Source organism: Heteronotia binoei, chromosome 12 (genome assembly GCF_032191835.1).
Source record: "Heteronotia binoei isolate CCM8104 ecotype False Entrance Well chromosome 12, APGP_CSIRO_Hbin_v1, whole genome shotgun sequence".
Taxonomy (NCBI): domain Eukaryota; kingdom Metazoa; phylum Chordata; class Lepidosauria; order Squamata; family Gekkonidae; genus Heteronotia; species Heteronotia binoei.
Genome location: NC_083234.1, coordinates 62278276 through 62298484, shown reverse-complemented (window position 1 = coordinate 62298484; position 20209 = coordinate 62278276). Strand labels below are relative to the sequence as shown.

At 44.6% G+C, this 20209-nt stretch overlaps 1 protein-coding gene across 9 annotated transcripts in view; it reads right to left on the bottom strand.

The window, feature by feature from the left end:
- Positions 1-20209, bottom strand: part of CACNA1B (calcium voltage-gated channel subunit alpha1 B) — a 490529-nt gene that overhangs the window by 143462 nt on the left and 326858 nt on the right. For all 9 annotated transcript variants that reach the window (XM_060251289.1, XM_060251281.1, XM_060251280.1 and 6 more), the window contains 2 exons: positions 10359-10426; positions 690-796 (listed from right to left, as the gene is read on the bottom strand). In XM_060251289.1, coding sequence (XP_060107272.1) covers positions 690-796; positions 10359-10426 — 175 coding nt within the window. The remainder of the gene's footprint in view (positions 1-689; positions 797-10358; positions 10427-20209) is intronic.

Here is a 20209-nt window from a genome sequence, read left to right as displayed (position 1 = left end):
TTGTGGATCAAGATATACTAGGAGACAATTCAGGCAGTCTTCTATCCAATGATCTGATGAGAAACAAAGGCCAGTCTTGCCTTCCATTGTTTTAGCCACTGAGGGAAGGCACAGGTATAATCAGAACATTTACTACATTTCTATTGGATGAGCCTTGCCATTGCTTGAAAAGAAAGAATGAGGAAGTTCTGGAACGAACAAGAATTATCAGGTCCACAGAAGCTACCTCTGATCCTCCATCAACTTGGTTGACATATTTTCCATTAGCAGGCATAATACAACCAGTAGACACCAGCCAGCAAATGGGCTCAAGTTGCATTGTTAGCAAGCAATTTGCATAATATGCAAATTTGGCTGCTCTGTCAGTGAGTCACATCACACACATGCAGCAGTGTTTGTATTAAAACCTGGACAAGAACAATCCAAACAGAGGCAAAAGGAAGGTTGGTAGTGAAACAAACGTCAGAGACAAAGTCACTGCATTTATCTTCAGCAGCTAAATCCTCTCCTTATTCTCTGTAGTCTACCTAAGGGCCTATGCAACTTTTATGAGATTCTGCAATGGAATGAATATCTATTATATATGTACGTGTGCATATGGCTCTTGCTGGACCCAAAACAAAGCAAGGAGAAAACAAACAAGAAATAAAATGGGATAAAGTATCTTAAATAATAAAATGAACCCTTACGCTGCTATGGAAATGTTAGCTGCAGACAGGGGACTAACGTCTGCTACCTCCTTGGCCTTTTGCAGGGCAAGTTTTTGATTGGTAGCTTCCTCCATCTCCTCTTCATCCTGTGGGGAGACAACAAGACAAGCAAGATGACATAATTCAAATGACTGTCTCTTATAAAAGAGAACATTAGCATGCTCTAAAGCCTCCTTTACAGCAAGAACATTTGCTAGGAAAAGTTCCTAAGCAAGCCTTGCATAAAAACGTATGGGAGTTGCCCAGGAATTGTACAAGTCTTGCATAAGAGTTTGCATGGTAGAAGATTCTGGTGAATCATGAACAATTATTTGGGGGTTGTTATGGACCCAATCAGGAGCCCCATGGCACAGAGTGGTAAGCTGCAGTGCTGCAGTCCAAGCTCTGTTCACAATCTGAGTTAGATCCCGGTAGAAGATGGCTCAGGTAGCCAGCCCAAGGTTGACTCAGCCTTCCATCCTTCTGAAGTCAGTGAGCACCCAGTTTGTTGGGGGTAAAGCATAGATGACTGGAGAAAGCAATGGAAAACCACCCCATAAAAGTTTGCCAATAAAACATCCTAATGTAATGTCATCCCAGGGGTCAGTAACGACCCTGTGCCTGCACAGGGGACTACTTTTTTATGGACCCAATCAAATTACAGTGTGACATTATTTCAGGGGGAGGGCTGCCAAGTCTTTCAATAGCCAAAACCTGCTCTTGAATCTTACTTTGAATAAAGGCTGGGAAGAACTGGAGAAAGAAAGCAGCCATGTAATAACAAGATCCCAGATAGGCCACCAAAACTTGTAGTCCCTGGGTTCAGAATATAAATTTATGTCAGTCATAGTATCTGCAATCCCACCCTGTACTCTTTGCTGGCTCCATTTATGCCCCAGCCAGTGGAAAGCTTCCCTCTTGCCTCTTCTCTGTGATGATGACTGGCCACCAGCATGGCCATCTGTGAGTGGTAGAAGGAAACAGTGAGATGCAGCATGGCTTTTTGGAGTAACTATGAGGTTGGAACAGGATTTGGTCTCCAAAAGCAAAGCAATTTCCTGATTCCTCCCCCCCCCCCCACCCCAAATAGCTTGTATTTCCTGAGCCCAATTCTGACTCATGCAACTCTATCCCACAGCAAGGACTAAACACCTGAAGCAATGCAATAGTTGTGTGATTATGATGTGACACCACAGTTGAGGGAATCAACACCTGGAAGCTGCAGTGGCTGCATGTGGCTGAAAGGCCGCACAGAAATATTTTAAATAAATTAAAATGTAAAGGAATTCAGGACCTGGAAAAGCAAATGAGCCAACCAAGAAGCGAAAGTGATACTCAGTATTATATACCACAAACATCTGGTGTTGCCTTAGGCAATGCAGGAGCATTGGTCCACACCGTTCAATATGTCTGTTCTCAGTACTCTGCAACATCTCAGGCAAAAAAAGTCCTCCCTCACACACATACCCCTGCTACCTGAGATCCTTTAATTGGACCTCCAACATATGCTCTGCTACTAAGTCACAGCTCCTCCCATCATTTGGCAGTATTTTGTCCAAGGAAAGCACATTGTGTAATGATGAAAAGAATGCTCACTAATCCCGAAGTTGCAAATTTAAAGCCAGCATAGTGATTTTGAAGGTCTCATTTCAGAATATATGCAGAAAGACATGGTGAATCTGATAACCTAGCTCAGTTTAGGGAAGGACTGCCTGGCTGGCCTTGGCTGAGCCTCTTCCTTCTTTATCTCTAAATGGGAACAAACAGTTCATGCCAGGCAGTGGAAAACACAAACTACGTCACTTAAGCAGGAGTGGTTACAGGAGGGTCTAGGAAATAATTAGCAATGGGCAAAAGTGCAGGGTTGCTAATTAGGAACTTCCTCTGTGAAGGGGAGGAGAAATGGATCACTGTTCCTCCAAGAACTCTAAATTGGTTTGTAATATTTTGGTGTGTGCGAATTCTCGTGACACTGCTTGAGATCTGCAGTGTGGAGGCAGGCAGGTGACAGCTTCATGCCTAAGCTACTGTGCAATGTTTCCATGATGATCACTAGAGTGCCATCCTGAAGAAAGAACCAGGCCATTGTTCTGAGGATTAGAATGTAATTTTAAAAAATCAGTTTCAGCTATCACACAAAGTGACAGTTCCTCAGTAAGAGACTAAAATTCAGTTCAGCCACCATGAACAAGCTGGAGTTAAAGAACCTCATTGGGCATCAGGAGTTAAAATTAAAGAACCTCATTGGGCATCAGGGCCGGCCCTGCCACTAGGCAAACTAGGCAATTGCCTACAACACCAGCCTTCTGGGGGTGCCGAATTGGGCAACCCCAGGTTACTCGGTGACATTATCAGTGCGGTGGGGGGGACACCAAAAGTTAGCCTTACCTAGGGTACCAGATAGTCTCTGGCTCTGATTGGGCTGCTATGCTATTCTCCCCTCTTCTGCAGCATTCCAAGCAGGGCTTTTTTTTGTAGCAGGAACTCCTTTGCATATTAGGCCACACACCCCTGATGTAGTCAATCCTCCTGGAGCTTAAAGTAGGCTCTGTACTAAGAGCTCTGTAAGCTTTTTGAGGATTGGCTACATCCAGGTGGGGCCTGGAGATCTCCCACTTTTACAACTGATCTCCAGCTGGCAGAGATCAGCTCCCTTGGAGAAAATGGCTGCTTTGAAGGGTGGGCTCTGTGACATTGTACCATGCTGAGGCCCCTCCCTTCCTCAAAATCTACCCTCTCCTGGAACCACCCCCAAAGTCTCTAGGTATTTTCCAACACAGACCTGGCAACCCTAAAGTGTGTATATCCTTATGTGAAACCATTAAGCTGGCCTCCATGGCCATAGACAAATCCACACAATGATGCCAGGCATGGCTATAAATTAGGGTTCTACAAACTTCTGTTTGCAAAAATATCTTATCTAAAAACAACTGATTTGATGGTGAACACACACACATTCAAAGTGAAATCTGTAGAGGTGCCATGAAAAGAAAGAAACTCTGAAAGTTCAGGGAGCATTTTATATTGCCAGAGCCAGTGTGGTATAATGGTTTGAAGGCTGGACTAGGACCTAAGTTTAAACTCAGCTTTAAATCCCCAGTCTGCCATGGAAGCTTGCTGGGTGACCTGGGGCCAGTCACACTCTCATTCTAATCTATTTCACAGGGTTGCTGTGAGGATAAAATAGAGGAATTATGTATAAACCTATAAGACTATGTAAGTCAACAAACAAACAAATAAGTTAATAAAATGGTAGCTAACACTCAACAGTGACTGCAAGAGGAGGAAGTGAAGGGAATAGGGTTGCCAATACCCAGGCAGGGGGAGGGAATCCCCTGGTTTGGAGGCCCTCCCCCCCACTTCAGGGTCATCAGAAAGCGGAGGGAGGAAAATGTCTGCTGGGCACTCCATTATTCCCTGTTGTGACTGATTCCCATAGGATATAATGGAGAATTGATCTGTGGGTATCTGGGGCTCTGGGAAGCTGTTTTTTGAGGTAGAGGAACCAAATTTGCAGCATAGCATCCGTTGCCTCTCCTCAAAAGACCATCCAAGTTTCAAAAAGATTGGACTAGGTGATCCAATTCTAGAACACCCATCCCCAAAGAAGGTGCCCGTATCCTTCATTATTTCCAGTGGAGAGAAGGCATTAAAAAAGGTATGTGGTCCCTTTAAATGTGATGGCCCGAACTCCTTTTGGAGTTCAAATATGCTTGTCACAACCTTGCTACTGGCTCCAACCCCGAAGTCCCCTGATATTTCTTGAATTGGATTTGGCAACCCTAGAAAGGAAAGATGAACTGGAAATCTGTCTCAGGGATAAAGCCAGGGAGGGGAGCCAGCAGGAGGCCAAGTCATAGCTAGCAAGGAAGGGAGAAAAGGGATGTCCCTTGGCTCACAACTCCTTGTGTGTATGCTTATTCTGCTTAGAACGTGCATTATGCACTTTCTGTTATAACAGGAGACTAGTTCATAATACTCTTGTGAAAAGCAATGTCAAAATGACAGTACAGCACTTTGTACCATTTAAATGGCATATAAATGATTAATTAAGAAAACCTAATGGAAGAAAGAGAATTGACTGAAAAATGTCCAAACCAATTGAGCCTGAAACAATTAAATGCTCAGATATTTGGCATTATATAGCCATATTAAAACTATTTTCCCTTCCTTTTGCAGGGAAGAAACATAACTCAAATAAAGACATTTGCCACACGGCATTCAAACGGTGCGTCTTTTATGCAAATCCATAACGAGATAATCTGCGCTGTGGTTCACAGAGAAGCAATCCAAGCCAGACTAAACGAAAGATGGCCCATTAAACAATTACACAATGTCAATATTTCTCATCTGCCAGCTTCCAGCACATTTATCAATGCACTGATAGACGATGAGCTGGCTCAGACAGCCAGCTTCATCTCTATTACACTGGGCAGGCAGACTATCCCAGAAATGCCTTTCCCTGGGAATATGATGAGCAACTTCCAGACCATCTCATTTTGCTCAAACCAAAGAGCCAGCCTGACCTGGAAGCTACTGCCTGGGGGTCAGGCCTTCAATACATTGACCTGCTTTGACCTCCTGATGGCCTTAATTGCTACCCAATATCCTTACTTTAGCCAGAGTTAGCAGTAGCTCATATGCAGTAACTCAAACTCTGAATCTAGGGTCCTTTGAAGGCTTGTCCTGACAGTGAATGGAGGTGTGCATGGAGCTACAGATACAGGGGATATGTGTGATTTTTTTTTTTCCAATTACAACAGCAATTTTTTAAAAAAAATCTTGCAGTCATGTGGTAGACACACAGTGGCTTTATGAATGGTGTTGGATTTCACATGCACTCCACATTCATGAGATGGCAGGAAAACTGGGCACATATTCTTACTGCCCTTTAAAAATGTTAAGAGAAACCCGGTGCATGCAAAGTGACAACCGCTAGAAGAAGATATGGTCAGATCTTCCAAGGCAAGCACAAAAAGGGAAGCGTAAGAGGTGCTGTAAAGATTGTTTTACCTTGCCTTACCTTTGCCATCTCAAGCTGTTCACTGGTTAATTACTATACTGGGCCCTGAACACAGCTCTGATCTCGATTAGCCTTGAGATGTAATTGTCTCAAGGAAAATTCTTGAGGTCCATCAACTCCTTGATAACGTAATTATTTCTCCAGGCCATTTTGTCAGGTTTATTTTTTCCCTTCCTCTTTTTTTTTTCTTTTGCATGCTCATATTTACTGAGCAACGAATCTTTCATTCTCTAGGTATGGCATGTAATTGAACCACTTTAATCTTCCCCTCCCCACTCTTTTCAAAAAGCCCTAGTGATTTTTGGATCCATGGACTGAATAAAGCTGAGAGTGTTTCAAAGGATGTAGTGCGATTTATCAGTGCTTTTGATTCCATCAATATTTAATTGAACTCAACCATAAACACTAGCAATGCAGGTTCTTAAACCTTCTGCAGTTGGCTTCTGAAATATTCAAAAGGGGAAAGTTAAAGGATTTAAAAAGAGTAAGGTGGGCTCGTTTTTAAAAACAACAACAACAAGGAAAGGAGTCTCTTCATGTTGCTGGTTATGGCAACTAGAAATCTTTTGGGGGGGGGTGGGTGGGAATCATACTGGTTTGATAAAATAAAGAAAGAGATTAAAATCTGACAGGAGAAATCTTTCCTCAAGATGTACAAACTAGCCAAGAGGAGTGGAGAGCTATAGCAAAAGTCCTGACCCCAGTAGTAAAGAAATACAGTGTAAAATCCCTAAGAAGTACTTTCTCATTCTACTAAAGAAGCAATAATATTGTTGACAAGAACAATAATATAGTATATGACTGTATCATACGATTTAACTGATGTAATCTCTACTTCAATGGTGCTAGGTTAAGGGGGCAGCACAATTGGTTATAATGTGCTCTCCCAAATTGTTGTACACATTGTTTTTAAATTGCTGTACAAATTGCTACGTAAGTTGTAGAAATTGCAATATAAGTTGAAAAATAAAAAAAAAATGGTTTTTTTTTGGGGGGGGGGGGGAGTCCTGACCCTGAAGTTAAGAATTGTGTCTGAAGGGAGGGGACAGCCACTAGGGAGAGATGCATATCTGCCACTCTGAGAACACTGTTCAAAAATCTTGCACTCTGCTCTCAGGGGAGGGGGCACTCTTCCATTTTACTGCAGAGTAAGACCATTCCCCCAGGAGCCATCATCTAGAGAGTTTCTGGGACACAATGAAATCCATGCAGGGTAGGGAAGAATGTCATTTCCAGCCTGACCAGCTTGCCCAGCACAGATCTGTATCCCTGGCCTTTCCAGCCTCAACAACAACAATACACACACAGGATATTTTGCCCCATCTATTGTGCTGATAATCCTCAACCAAACTAAGCAGAACAATGTAGACATAATGATCGAAAATACAGGGAGCACTGGTTGCCAATCCCCAGGTGGGGAAAGGGCGATCCCCTAGTTTGGAGGCTCTCGCCCCGCTTCAGGGTTATCAGAAAGTATGTGCAATATTTTTAAAAATCTGGCAGCCCTAGAACCAATGCACCAGGAATCCTACATGGTTCTGTTTTTAAATTTCTGAATTTTATACAGCAGGGAGGGGGGAGGGGTTTGAATGTCCACTATACCCAATGGAGAATGGTCCCCACAGGATATGATTGAAAATTAATCCATGGGTATCTGGAGCTGGGGGGGGGGCTGTTTTTTGAGGTAGATGCACCAAATTTTCAACATAGCATCTTGCGCCTCTCAACTCCCCTCCCAAGTTTCAAAAAGATTGCACCAGGGGGTCCAGTTCTATGTGCCCCCAAAGAAGGTACCCCATCCTCCATTATTTCCAATGAAGGGAAGGCATTTAAAAGGAGTGCAGTCCCATTAAATGTGATGGCTAGAACTCCCTTCAGAGTTCATTCGTGCTTGTCACAACCTTGCTCCTGGCTTCACCCCTGGATATTTCCTGAGTCAGACCTGGCAACCCTAAAACATAAGTAATTCTGGCTCCACAGCCCTCAAGATTTGGTGGCTCTAGCCCTAAGATTCTCCTTACGTTAAGGTCTCCCTTTCGTGTCAGCTGCTTTATTGTCTATGGTGTTTTTTCTGTCCAAAGGAACTGATGCAACACAGACCTCTTGCCAAGCACTAGTTCAGAAGAAACATTTCTAGGGTTGCCAGCTCCAGGTTGGTGAATACTTGGAGATTTTGGGGGTGGAGCCAGAGGAGGGTGGGACTTGTGGAGGAGAGGGACTTTAATGGGGTATAATGCCATTGAATCCACCTGCCAAATTTGCCATTTTTTCCAGGGGAGCTGATCTCTGTCACTTGGATACCAGTTGTAATAGCAGAAGATCTCCGGCCACCACCTGGAGACTGGGAAGCCAACTTCTCATATGTATTCACAGGCACTCTTGTGGAAGTGAAACAGAAAGCAATTTTTTTTTTTACAGCTACTGTAACAGGTGGTGTTTCTGAACTGGAACCAATTAAGATTGCCAGGTGTCTGGTACTGACCCAGACAGTATGGAATTTTCATCCACCATCCTGGGAAAAAACTGATATTTAAATATCTGGTATTTTCCCACTGTTTTCCTGAACAGGCAGTGAAAATACTGGTCTGGATCAACTGGCAAACTGTACCAAGCCCAGACAGTAAAGCACTCTGTTTGGGCTTGGGGGAGGCAGCACAAAGGCAGCCCAAGTGCACAGCAGCAGCAGTTCCTGCTTTGTACTTGGACCTGGTGCTTCCCCAGCACAAACAGCATGCTTTGCACTGTCTGCTCTGGAAAAAAGCAACATTGAGCCCAATATGGTTGCCAAGTCCCCCGCAGCCTCTTGCAAGTGATGTTATCACGCCAGTGACATCGCACACCAGCTGCTCTAGAAGTTTCCAGGAAAACTCTATGTACCATAGAGTTTCCCCTCCCAAATTGCTAGAGCGTCAGGGAAAACCATAGAGTTTTCCCAGAAGCTCCTAGAGTGACAGGCATGTGACATTGCCGGTGTGATGATATCATTGCGCCAGCAATGTCAGGGGAGGATCCCTCCACCAGCCCGTGGGATGGGAATCTCCGGGGCGGGGAAACCCCCGCCTGGTCCAGGAACTTGGCAGGCTTAGAGCCCCAGTATGAAGCAGTATCTGCAGTGGTTGCTGTGCATTCAGGCTGGGTAGTGCCTCCAAGCTTACACAGCATGTGCTTCATGCTGTCTGCCCTGGAAGTGGCCGACGCTGAGCCTCAATGTGTCCAATATTTAAAAAAAAACATATCTGGTGACCCTATATAGTTCCATTATAGAATCTGGCAACCTTATATGTTTCCATTATGGAATCTAGCAAGCCTATACGGTTCCATCTGTCATCGATTAAGGAACTGTGCCTGGTGGAACTCTCTACCTGGTAACATTCATGCCCGGCGGGACTTGAGACAGTTTTGCAAGGCTTGCAAAACAGGCTTGCAGTCAAGGATAGCAACAATTTACCATCATATCTGGCCCTGATCTGCCCACCCACCCCCCAAAAAGGTGAATAAATAATTTCCTATGCTGTCTGAATGTTCTTAAGATTTAACTTAAATGGGTTTTAGACTAATTTTACATATGCCTGTAAAACTGGGTTTTAAACAATGTTGTATAGGATCCTGAGCCCTTTGGGGGGGGGGGGGAGGTTGTATAGAGATAAACAAACAAAAAAAAAAGCTCCAACAGTCCCTATTTTCTCCTACTGTCTCTGGCGAGTCACTGTCTCTATTTTTGCCTTTTGGAGGTCCTCTGTTAAAATTTCACTCATGAAAGATTCAGTAATTGGCATTCTTTATTGTTCCTTCTGCAAGGTTTTTAGACATTAAAAACTTTGAGTGGGTGGGTATTTGCATCTCCACTCTACTGCACACATGAGCATTAAGGTTGCACTCCTATGTATATTCACTGTGACTTGTATCAAACTAAGTGCATCTTACTTCTGAGCAGTGTTTTGTTGTAGGAAAAGTCCAGCAGGAGCTCATTTGCATATTGGGCCACACCACCTGGCCTGGGAGCATGTGGCTGCAACAGGGCAGGTTGGGCCAGCCGGAGCCCTGGCCAGCCCTGGAGTTCTACTCCTGTGGGCTCTGGCAGAAAAAAAGCCCTGCTTCTGAGTAAACATGCCTAGGACTGGGCTGCAAAGCACTGTTCTGTGCATAGGCTCTGCAATTGCTGTGGTATCCTTGAAATGCAGATTGGACAGTTATGTTTTTCAACAGTGTCTTTAAGCAAAAGGCAAAATACCCATGGGTTTGTAGAGTTTATTGCAGGGTATTCTAATACAGCAGGCAGAGAAGGGCCTACAGCAATGTGTGAAGGCACAGGAGGAAAGGAAACTCAGCCAGTCAAATGAAAACAGGTGTTACAGGTTTGTATTTCCAGCAAAGAAATGCTTTAGGATACACTCGCGGTACACACTATTTATATTTCTATATATATAAATCCCGCTGAACTTCTAGTTTAGCAAATAAATGACCTAGGGAGAGAATGCATGTGCCAAAGTGAAGTTCAAGGGCATTCAATCTAGTGGGAGGCATAGTCTTTTTAAAACAAACTGGAAGAGCATTCAGGATATCACCAGCTTCCTTTGCAGAAAAAAACAGTGTGCCAAGCAGCTGCCTGTTGCCAATATCTGCTGAAGCACATTTCATACACTTACCTTGGTCAGCTCTTGTGCGTTGGCAAGGTTGTCCACAGCGATGGCCAGGAAGACGTTCAGCAGCGTATCTAGTTAAATGGCTAAAGATTTTAAACAGTTCTTCACACAACTTAAATGAGTTAGATGGCATTTAAGGCTTCTTGTTCCATGTTTTGCCTTCCCAACCTCCACCAAGAAACATAAGAACATAAGAGAAGACATGTTGGATCAGGCCAATGGCCCATCCAGTCCAACACTCTGTGTCACACGGTGGCCACAAAATTTATATATATATATATATATATATATATATATATATATATATATATATATATATATATATATATATATATATATACATATACACACACACACACACACACACTGTGGCTAACAGCCACTGATGGACCTCTGCTCCATATTTTTATCTAACCCCCTCTTGAAGCTGGCTATGCTTGTTCCCAGGGGCCAACCTTCAACAACCCTCTTGTCACAACTTCTGAGCCACAAAGGATACTGATACGGATGCTCCCACCCATGTCTTTTCTGAACCCATCATCCACTCTCTGCTTGTGCCTGACAGAACAATCTGTGCAGCAGTTGGGTGGAGAGAATGGGCAATGGGACTAGAGAAACAGGGCAATAGGAGCTGCTAGTTAAAGATTATGAAATAAAGAGAGGTGCCCTTCACATTGTATGCAGGAAATGCAAAATGGAAGAAACTGATGGCCACTGTGGGGCTGGAAGACTGACCATATGCCATTCCCCTATGTCTGTCTGTCAGCTCCAGCTAGTTTAAGGGGGGGAAATGGAAGCAATTACAGTCTCACCAACAGACTTCTGAGTTCCAGTAACTGTTAAGAGATAGCAACTCTTGCTCTTGCCAGCTGCGTTATAACGGAGAAGCCTAATTTTTAAAGAAAGGATATGCATAAGCACATGTGACTGAGCAGAACAATCACAGCGTAACTCTAAAGAGAATCACCACCAGGAGGAGGTCATACGTTCTAAATGGAACTGTTTCCCTCCCCGCAGGAACAGCTGAAAAGTTTCCACGTTGGTGCAAAAGAGTTCCAAAAGAGCTCTTTTGCTGGAGGCCTGAAAAAACTGGACCACTACCCCAGTTCTAGAGCTCCTTCTGTCCATGGTACAAGCATGCACTCTCAGTGAAGAAGGCTGACTACAAATAACGTAAATAAATAATCGGAAAGCCAAGATATGAAATGAAGCTGCCTTCTATCTAGGCTAGTAGTGTTTATTCAGGGCTTAAAGAAGTGATGCTCATAGATCTTGGAAGGCAAGCAGGGTCAGCTCTTGTTAGTATTTAGATGGGAGACTGCCAGGGTTGCTATGAGAAGGCAAGCAATGGCAAACTACCACTTGTTTGTCTCTTGCCTTGAAAACCTACAGAGTCACCATAAATCTGCTGTGACTTCATGGCATTTTCCAACACCACAAACATATGTCATATTGATTTTTGATCACGTTTTAATATTGATCGTTATATTGCTGGTTCTTATGATTTTGTTGCAGTATGTGTACTTTGTGAACTGCGTCCAATAGCTGACTAGAGAGGTAGCATAAGCATTTTCTAAATAAATAAACACGCAAGAGTTTTCCTTGCAGGGTCCATTTGTACTTAGGAGGAAGGAGCAAATTTGCATGTGTTGATGGAATGGGCAGTTTATCCCACAGGATTAGGGATGGGCATAAACCTTCCCAGAACCCTAAAATCCTCATGAAAATCACCAGGTTGTTCATGAACCAAGGTTCGTGCCCGTCCCTATCCATGACTCTCTACACGGTTTTCTGGAGGTCTGCGGGGCTCATGGTGGGAAGTGGGAGGAGGGAGTAAGAGGGATTGCTGAAATGACTTGCATCCATTTCTTCTTAACAGTGGGGTTGGTGCACCCGTCAGTTGTTAGGCTATCCTTTTCACTCCTCCCCTATCCCCGCTGTTCTGTTGGGCAGTCCAGTTTGAACCAGGCTGGCCAGCAGAGCCCCAGCTGACCCTGCAGACAGAGTTCTCCCCTGTAGTATCGGATCTTTCGTGGGCTCTGTTGAGCAGTCTGGTTTGAACCAGGCTGCCCAGCAGAGCCCCAGCCAAGGCTGTGGTGGCACATCTTGCAAAAAGCCATTTAAAGGGACGTTCCCTTTCAATGGCTTTTGTAAGGCATGTTGTGCGCGAGTGAAGTCAGAGTGGCAAGTTCACGACTTTATTTGCGCACAGCGTGCCTTGCAAGAGCCGTTTATAAGTAACATTATTTTAAATGCTCTTTGCAAGGTGCCCTGTGTGTGAGTGAAGTCCAAGCAGCAAGTTCACCTGGCCATGAACCTAACAAAATTAACTGGTTTGGAAACTGAGGAGTCTTGTGACGGTTTGTGGTTCATGTGACCCCATGAACCACAAACCAAACAAACCTTTATTTTCCGAGATCGTGCCCATCCCCAATCAGGATCCTCCATGGCTATTTACCTTTTTTTAAAATTGCAAAAGATACACTCACAGATCTTCTGCCATTATGTCTAGTTTAGCCCTCTTACTTCAGAGCAACCCCAAGAACTCAAACCAAATACTGACCTAATGCTTGCAGATATACACACATTATTTCAGGGGTGTCAAACTTATTTGTTATGAGGGGCAGATGTGACATAAATGAGACCTTGTTGGGCCAGGTCATGTTGGGCCAGGCCATGTGTATACCTATTTAAGATTAGGTAGCAAAGATATAAACTTTATAAAGGACACAGACAAACACAAACGTTAGCACTCGGTCTTAAAAGTGCTTTCTTTGTATATCTCCCATGGGATCAGGGCAAAGGAAGCTGTGGCTCTTTCCTTCCTTCCCCAAGGGACTAGTGAGAAGGAGCCTTAGTCAATAGAAGGAAAAGAGACATGGCTCAGTAGCTCTGCTGTGCAACTGAGAGAGCCTAGCAAAGCAAGCTATTCCTCCCTCCTTTCCTCCCCAAGGGAGGAGCTTCAGCCAATGGAGAAAATAGAGGTTCTGCTCTGTAGCTCCTGTTCGACTGAGGAAGCCTTGCAAAGCAAGCTATTATGCAGAAGGAAGCAAGAGAGAGAAAAAAGTTAGCAGATGACAGCCAGCAGCTTGGGGGCATGTTAGGAGCCCTCCAGGGGTCTGATTTGGCCCCTGGGCCGCATGTTTGACACCCCTGGATTATTTGTTCAAAACCCATGTTCTCATATATATCCATCAGTGGAGAGACCAAACTCTACATTTTATCTAATTCCCTTGTAATATAATTTCTTCTAAATTACATTCAGACAGTATTTGAGCATTTTAAGCCAAGGAAACTACCACCATTTCACTGTGAATATTTTTACCTTCCAGCTACCAGCTCCGGCGGTACTTAGCTGATGTCCCACTTTTCTTAATGTTGGTCTCATTATTTCAAGCCATGTCCATTTATACCAGGAAAAAAGAAACCTTGTAGCTCATATAGCAGAGCTGAAGTTTGTGAGTCAGCTAACTTTACATTTTATTTTGTGGTGCTTCTGTTAACTTTTAGTTTGACAGATAATAACGATGAAAAACAACTGGAAAAAGTTTCCCTCCTGGGAAAAGAATAAGACTTAAAAATCTTATTCGAATTGTAAGCTTCTGCTGAAACTTAGAGCATGGTCCAGAAAAATAAGAAAACTTTCAGAATTAAAACAGTATGAAGACTATCTGTAGAAAACTGCAGAAAAAGATCTATTCAGAATTCAATAGAAACTCAACCTGTTTTAGGCCATCAACAGCCCTGATACATTAAGTAGGTTTAGAATAGGCGTGTCAAACTCATTTGTTACGAGGGCCAGATCTGACATAAATGTGACATGTTGGGCCAGGCCACGTGTGTCAAAACATGTAATGCCAGGTAGCAGAGATATAAACTTTATAAAGGACACAGACAAACACAATAAAAAAAGCCTTAAAACATGCTTAAAACATTAGCACTCAGTGGTCTTAAAGGTGCTTTCTTTGTGTCTCTCCCATGGGGTCTGAGGAACTGGGCAAAGGAAGCTCTGGCTCCATTCTTCCTTAAGAACATAAGAGAAGCCATGTTGGATCAGGCCAATAACCCATCCAGTCCAATACTCTGTGTCACACAGTGGCCAAAAAAAAATTATATATACACACACTGTGGCTAATAGCCACTGATGGACCTCTGCTCCATATTTTTATCCAATCCCCTCTTGAAGCTGGCTATGCTTGTAGCTGCCACCACCTCCTGTGGCAGTGAATTCCACATGTTAATCACCCTTTGGGTGAAGAATTACTTCCTTTTATCCGTTTTAACCCGACTGCTCAGCAATTTGATTGAATGCCCACGAGTTCTTGTATTGTGAGAAAGGGAGAAAAGGACTTCTTTCTCTACTTTCTCTATCCCATGCATTAGCTTGTAAACCTCTATCATGTCACCCCGCAGTCGACGTTTCTCCAAGCTAAAGAGCCCCAAGCGTTTCAACCTTTCTTCATAGGGAAAGTGTTCCAAACCTTTAATCATTCTGGTTGCCCTTTTCTGGACTTTTTCCAATGCTATAGTATCCTTTTTGAGGTGCGGCGACCAGAATTGCACACAGTACTCCAAATGAGACCGCACCATTGATTTATACAGAGGCATTATGATACTGGCTGATTTGTTATCAATTCCCTTCCTAATAATTCCCAGCATGGTGTTGGCCTTTTTTATTGCAATCGCACACTGTCTTGACATTTTCAGTGAGTTATCTACCACGACCCCAAGATCTCTCTCTTGGTCAGTCTCTGCCAGTTCACACCCCATCAACTTGTATTTGTAGCTGGGATTCTTGGCCCCAATGTGCATTACTTTGCACTTGGCCACACTGAACCTCATCTGCCACATTGACGTCTACTCACCCAGCATCGACAGATCTCTTTGGAGTGCCTCACAATCCTCTCTGGTTCTCACCACCCTGAACAATTTAGTGTCATCTGCAAACTTGGCCACTTCACTGCTCACTCCCAACTCCAAATCATTTATGAACAAGTTAAAGAGCATGGGACCCAGTACTGAGACCTGCAGCACCCCACTGCTTACCGTTCTCCACTGCGAAGACCGCCCATTTATACTCACTCTCTGCTTCCTATTAATCAGCCAGGGGACCTTCCCTAGGGGAGGAGGAGCATCAGCCAGTAGAAGGAAGAGAGGCTTCACTCAGTAGCTCTGCTATGTAATTGAGAGAGCCTGTCAAAGAAAGCTTTTTCTCTACACCCACCCTTTGCTCCCCAAGAAAGGAGCCTCAGCCAATGGAGAAATACAGGCTTTGCTCTGTAGCTCCTGTGTGATTGAGCAAGCCTGAAAAGGTAAGCTGTGATGCAGAAGGAAGCAAGAGAGGGAGAAGGAAGCATCAGTGGAGAGACCTGGAAGCAGATGACACCCAGTTGCTTGGAGGCCTGATAAAAGCCCTCTGAGGGCCTGATTGACTCCTAGCCGCATGTTTAACACCCCTGGTTTAGAAGATATAATTGTGGTTTAGAAGAGTTCCAACAACAAAAGAATCTTGAATTATACCATTTTCAATAGGGCAAAGCTCCTAGTGCTCCTAGACTGTTTCTCTATGGCAGTGGTCCCCAACCTTTTTGGCCCCAGGGACCGGTTCCAGGGCCTGCAGGGTGGGGGCACCCAATTTGGCCCCTCTGCAGCGCCTCCCCCCATCCCCCCCCCATTTCCTCCTCCCTCCTTCGCCACCCAACCACGCAGCCTTGCCTCCTCCTCCTCCCCGTTTTCACCATTTTAAGGCCAGGGATAAGGCCATGAAGCACCTCCCAGGCCGACCCCCCCAGCCAATCAGCTGATCGGCAGGAAAACCACAAGCACCAGTCGTTTCCGACTCTGGGGTGACGCTGCTTTCACAACGTTTTCACGGCAGACTTTTTATGGGGTAGTTTGCCATTGCCTTCCCCAGTCATCTACACTTTTCCCCCAGCAAGCTGGGTACTCATTTACCAACCTTGGAAGGATGGAAGGCTGAGTCAACCTCAAGCCGGTTACCTGAAAACCCAGCTTCCACCGGGGATCGAACTCAGGTCATGAGCAGAGCTTAGGACTGCAGTACTGCAGCTTTAACACTCTGTGCCACGGGGCTCTTAAAAGTTATAAAAGTGTGGGTTATACAAGCAAAACTGCAAATATGCCTAATACTAGAGAGGAAACTGCAAGCTAATGCATACTATGATATCTCGGCACATGAACCTATGTTTGCAATTTGGTTAGAAAGAGCTAAGTTCTTAATTAAGTGTTCAGTTTTTCTCTGAGGCTTTGGTGCAGTTCCTTCCCCACCTCCTTCTGTTCTTTCCCCCCCCTCCTGCAAGGTAGAGCAATAAGCTATTTTTTGCCCAGTTCAGGTGTAAAAGTGTCAAGTGTTTTGAAGGAGAGGTGAAATGGTCAACTATGTCAGGGCCAAAGGACAACAGAAGGTATGCAGCGGCTGAGCAGCAACAAAAGCCCTTCGTGCTCCCCTCATGAAGATTAGGTATCCTTCTAGATGCAGAAATGCATCTTGGATTTAAGAGCTGTGTATGTCTACAGCATGCTCTCCTTATCTTTAAAAGCATTTCACTCATTCCAAAGGAGGAAGTATTTCATAAGAGTTTTTTCTCAGGTTATACCTCCTCCTCCATGACCCCACTCTCCCTCAAACTCAATCTACCAGCAAGGGCCTGCTGAATACAGATGCAACCCCAACGCTTTGGAATGCTCAAGAAGCCCCCACCCTTGCTCCATTGTTCTTTCAATGGCAACTAAAACCTCTAGGACCTGGGCTACTGTCCCTTCTGTTCTGCTGCTCTTGAGCTTGCTTTGACGTCAGTTTCACAAATTATTTTTATAGTTTTAAAAGCTCTATACCTCTTTTTGAAAGGTATTAAAAACCTATATGTAATTTCTTAAATTTAAAATTAATTAGTTATGAATTAGCTTCAGCTTAAACATTTATTTTATTTATTATATTTATGTCCCACCCTCTCCTGATGGGCTCAGGGCGGCTAACATTAATTAAAACAACATAAAATTAATCCTGACAAAATGGAGGTGGTGCTGGTTGGAGGGAGGATTGACCTAGGAACTGAGCTATTGTCTGTTCTCATGGAGGTTACATTCCCCCCTAAAGGAGGAGACCCATAGCCTGGAAATATTGCAGAACCTAGGCCTTCTGTTTGATAAGCAGATGGCAGCAATGGCCAGGCGCACTCTTCAGCAGTTGCAGCTGGCTGTGACCTTTCCTAGACAAAAGATCTTGCCAGTGCTGTACACGCCATGGTAACATTTAGATCAGATCACTGCATTGTGCTCTACGTGGGGATTTAATAGGGAACATATCATTCCTGTCTTGTTCCGCCTATACTGGTTCCCATTTTACTTCTGAGTCCAAGCTAAGGTGCTTGGTGTCATGGGTACTGGGGACCCTGCAGAAGAAGCTGAGCCTGCGGAAGAAACTGTGCCCCTGCCACCTGCACCAGTGCCCCTGCCTCCTGCTGGAGAAGATCCAAGCCCCCCTGCCTCGCCCTCTCGGGTGGCTCGTGTGCGTGACCGCCTTCGTCAGGACCTCAGGGATCGGAGGAGGGCGGCACGCTCACGAGCAAGACGCTCCCTGAGCCCTGAGTTTTGAAAGGATTCTGGCCCTTCTAGGAGTGAGGATGCTTGAGTCTCAGCAGGATCCTGGCTGCCTCTCTGAGCCAGCAATTAGCCCAAATGGGCAACAGACAACAGAGGGCTATATAGCTGTGGGCTTTGGGAGGAGGCTTTGTGGAAGCAACTAGTCACTTACCTGACGTTCTAGCATCCACTTCGGCTTTTGACTTTGGCTTCTGGACCCCCTGACTTTGACTTCTGGACCCCCTGACTTCGGCTTCTGAACCTCTGACCTGCGATACCTGGACTGTGATTTGGTTTTGGCGCCTTGGACCCTCTTTGCTCACCGGCTACAGACCTTGGACTGCCCCTGGACTTTGCCTGACCCAGCTCCAGCCCCAGCCCGTGACACTTGGTACTGACTTTTAAGGCCCTAAACAGCTTAGAGGTCAGCATATATTAAGAACTGCCTAATCCTGTAAGAACTTACCCAACCACTACAGTCATCATGGGGGCCTCCACCATCTGAAGTAAGATAAATGCAAGAAAGGATCTTCTTGGTTGTGGCACTAAAATTAAAGAATTCCTTCCCCAGAGGGATTCATGTGTCCCGTTTGTTCCACAGAAACCTTTGGGCCGTTGTGGTTCCCAGTCCCTCTATCACTGTCATCCACCCACAGAGATAGACTTTTCTTGTTTCTTTCAATATTCTTTCACTGACCCACCTTCCCATTTATGCATTTATGTGTTTTGTTGAACTGTATTCAACTGTTTTATATATGTGAGTGTATATTTAAAACTGCTTTAATATTTTTGATTGTTTGCCACCTTGGGGTCCCTAAATTGGGTAGAAAGGCAGCATAAAAGTATTTTTAAAATTAAAATAAATGTAGCTTTAAATTAATCAAAATAAAGTGGAAAACTGGTTGTCCAGACAGCACAACTAACACTTTCCTTTTCTAAGGCTGTCCAGCTACATGGAGGACCAATGTGAGGTACTAGATAGCACGCTGGCCTTAGACTGGGAAGACCTGGGTTCAAGTTTCTTTTCAAAACATATGTGGGTGATCTGGGTGACAATGAACCAAACACTGTCTCTTCGTCTAGCCGCTTAGTTGTTATGAGTAAAAATGTGTATGCCATCCTGACCTCCTTGGAGGTATGGTGGGATCAAAAAGTGAAAAATGAGAGTGGAAAGTAGAGAAGCAATGCAGGCTGCTTGGACCAGCTTCATTTGTAAGGATCTTGGGCGAGGAGGTTGCCAACATCAACTGGGAGCTCCTCCCAGGGGAGGAAAAGGGAACTGCTGCAGGCAGTCCCTATGCTGATTGGTGGTGAGGGTTCAAAGGGGTGAGGGTCCAAAGACTAGGACATGAAGAACTACTCCCTGCCTCTCCCAATGACTGCTCTCCTTGCAGAGACTTGCCAAAAGGCATCCCACCAGTTGTAGTAGAAGGGCTTGAGAGGAGACCTGTGAGGAACTCCTCAGTTACCCTTGTCCAGGCAGGAGGGCAGCCAGTAACAGGACAAAATCCAGTGCTCTCAAACATATTCTCCTCGCTTTCTGTGGTCCAGAACCACAGCAAACTGCTGGGCTGGGACCCCACATAACAGCTACGAGTCACAAAGCTGTAATTTGCTGTTTGAGAAATATGCTCTCAGGGTCTCTCACATAGCAGAGTACATTGGGCACCAGTGTGTTGCTACATAAAGGCAAGAAAAAAATGGGGTGGGGGAGAAGTCTCTTTATTGCTTGTGGTCTATATAAGAGTAAGATGATTAGGCTGGAAAGGAAAAGTTCATAATTTGGGTGGATTCTAGGAGGATGTTATGACCATTTCCCAATGTCATAGTTTCCTGTATTACTAGAGTCATCTCTCCATTAACTTGCTGGTGTCAAGACAATTAGCCAAGAGTTTCTGCTACATTTTGCACTATAACAGGTGAAGTCCAGTTCAGCTGCCACAAGCTGGTAATGTATTAAACCAGCGGTCCCCAACCTTTTTGGCACAAAGGACCGGTTTTGTGGGAGACAATTTTTCCACGGACCAGGGATGGGGGTGTGATGGTTTCAGGATGATACAATTGTGCATTTTATTTCTATTAGTCTGGTGTAATGGTTAAGTGTGCAGACTCTTATCTGGGAGACCCAGGTTTAATTTCCCATTCCTTCACTTGCAGCTGCTGGAATGGCCTTGGGTCAGCCATAGCTCTGGCAGAGGTTATCCTTGAAAGGGCAGCTTCTGGGAGAGCTCTCTCAGCCCCACCTGCCTCAC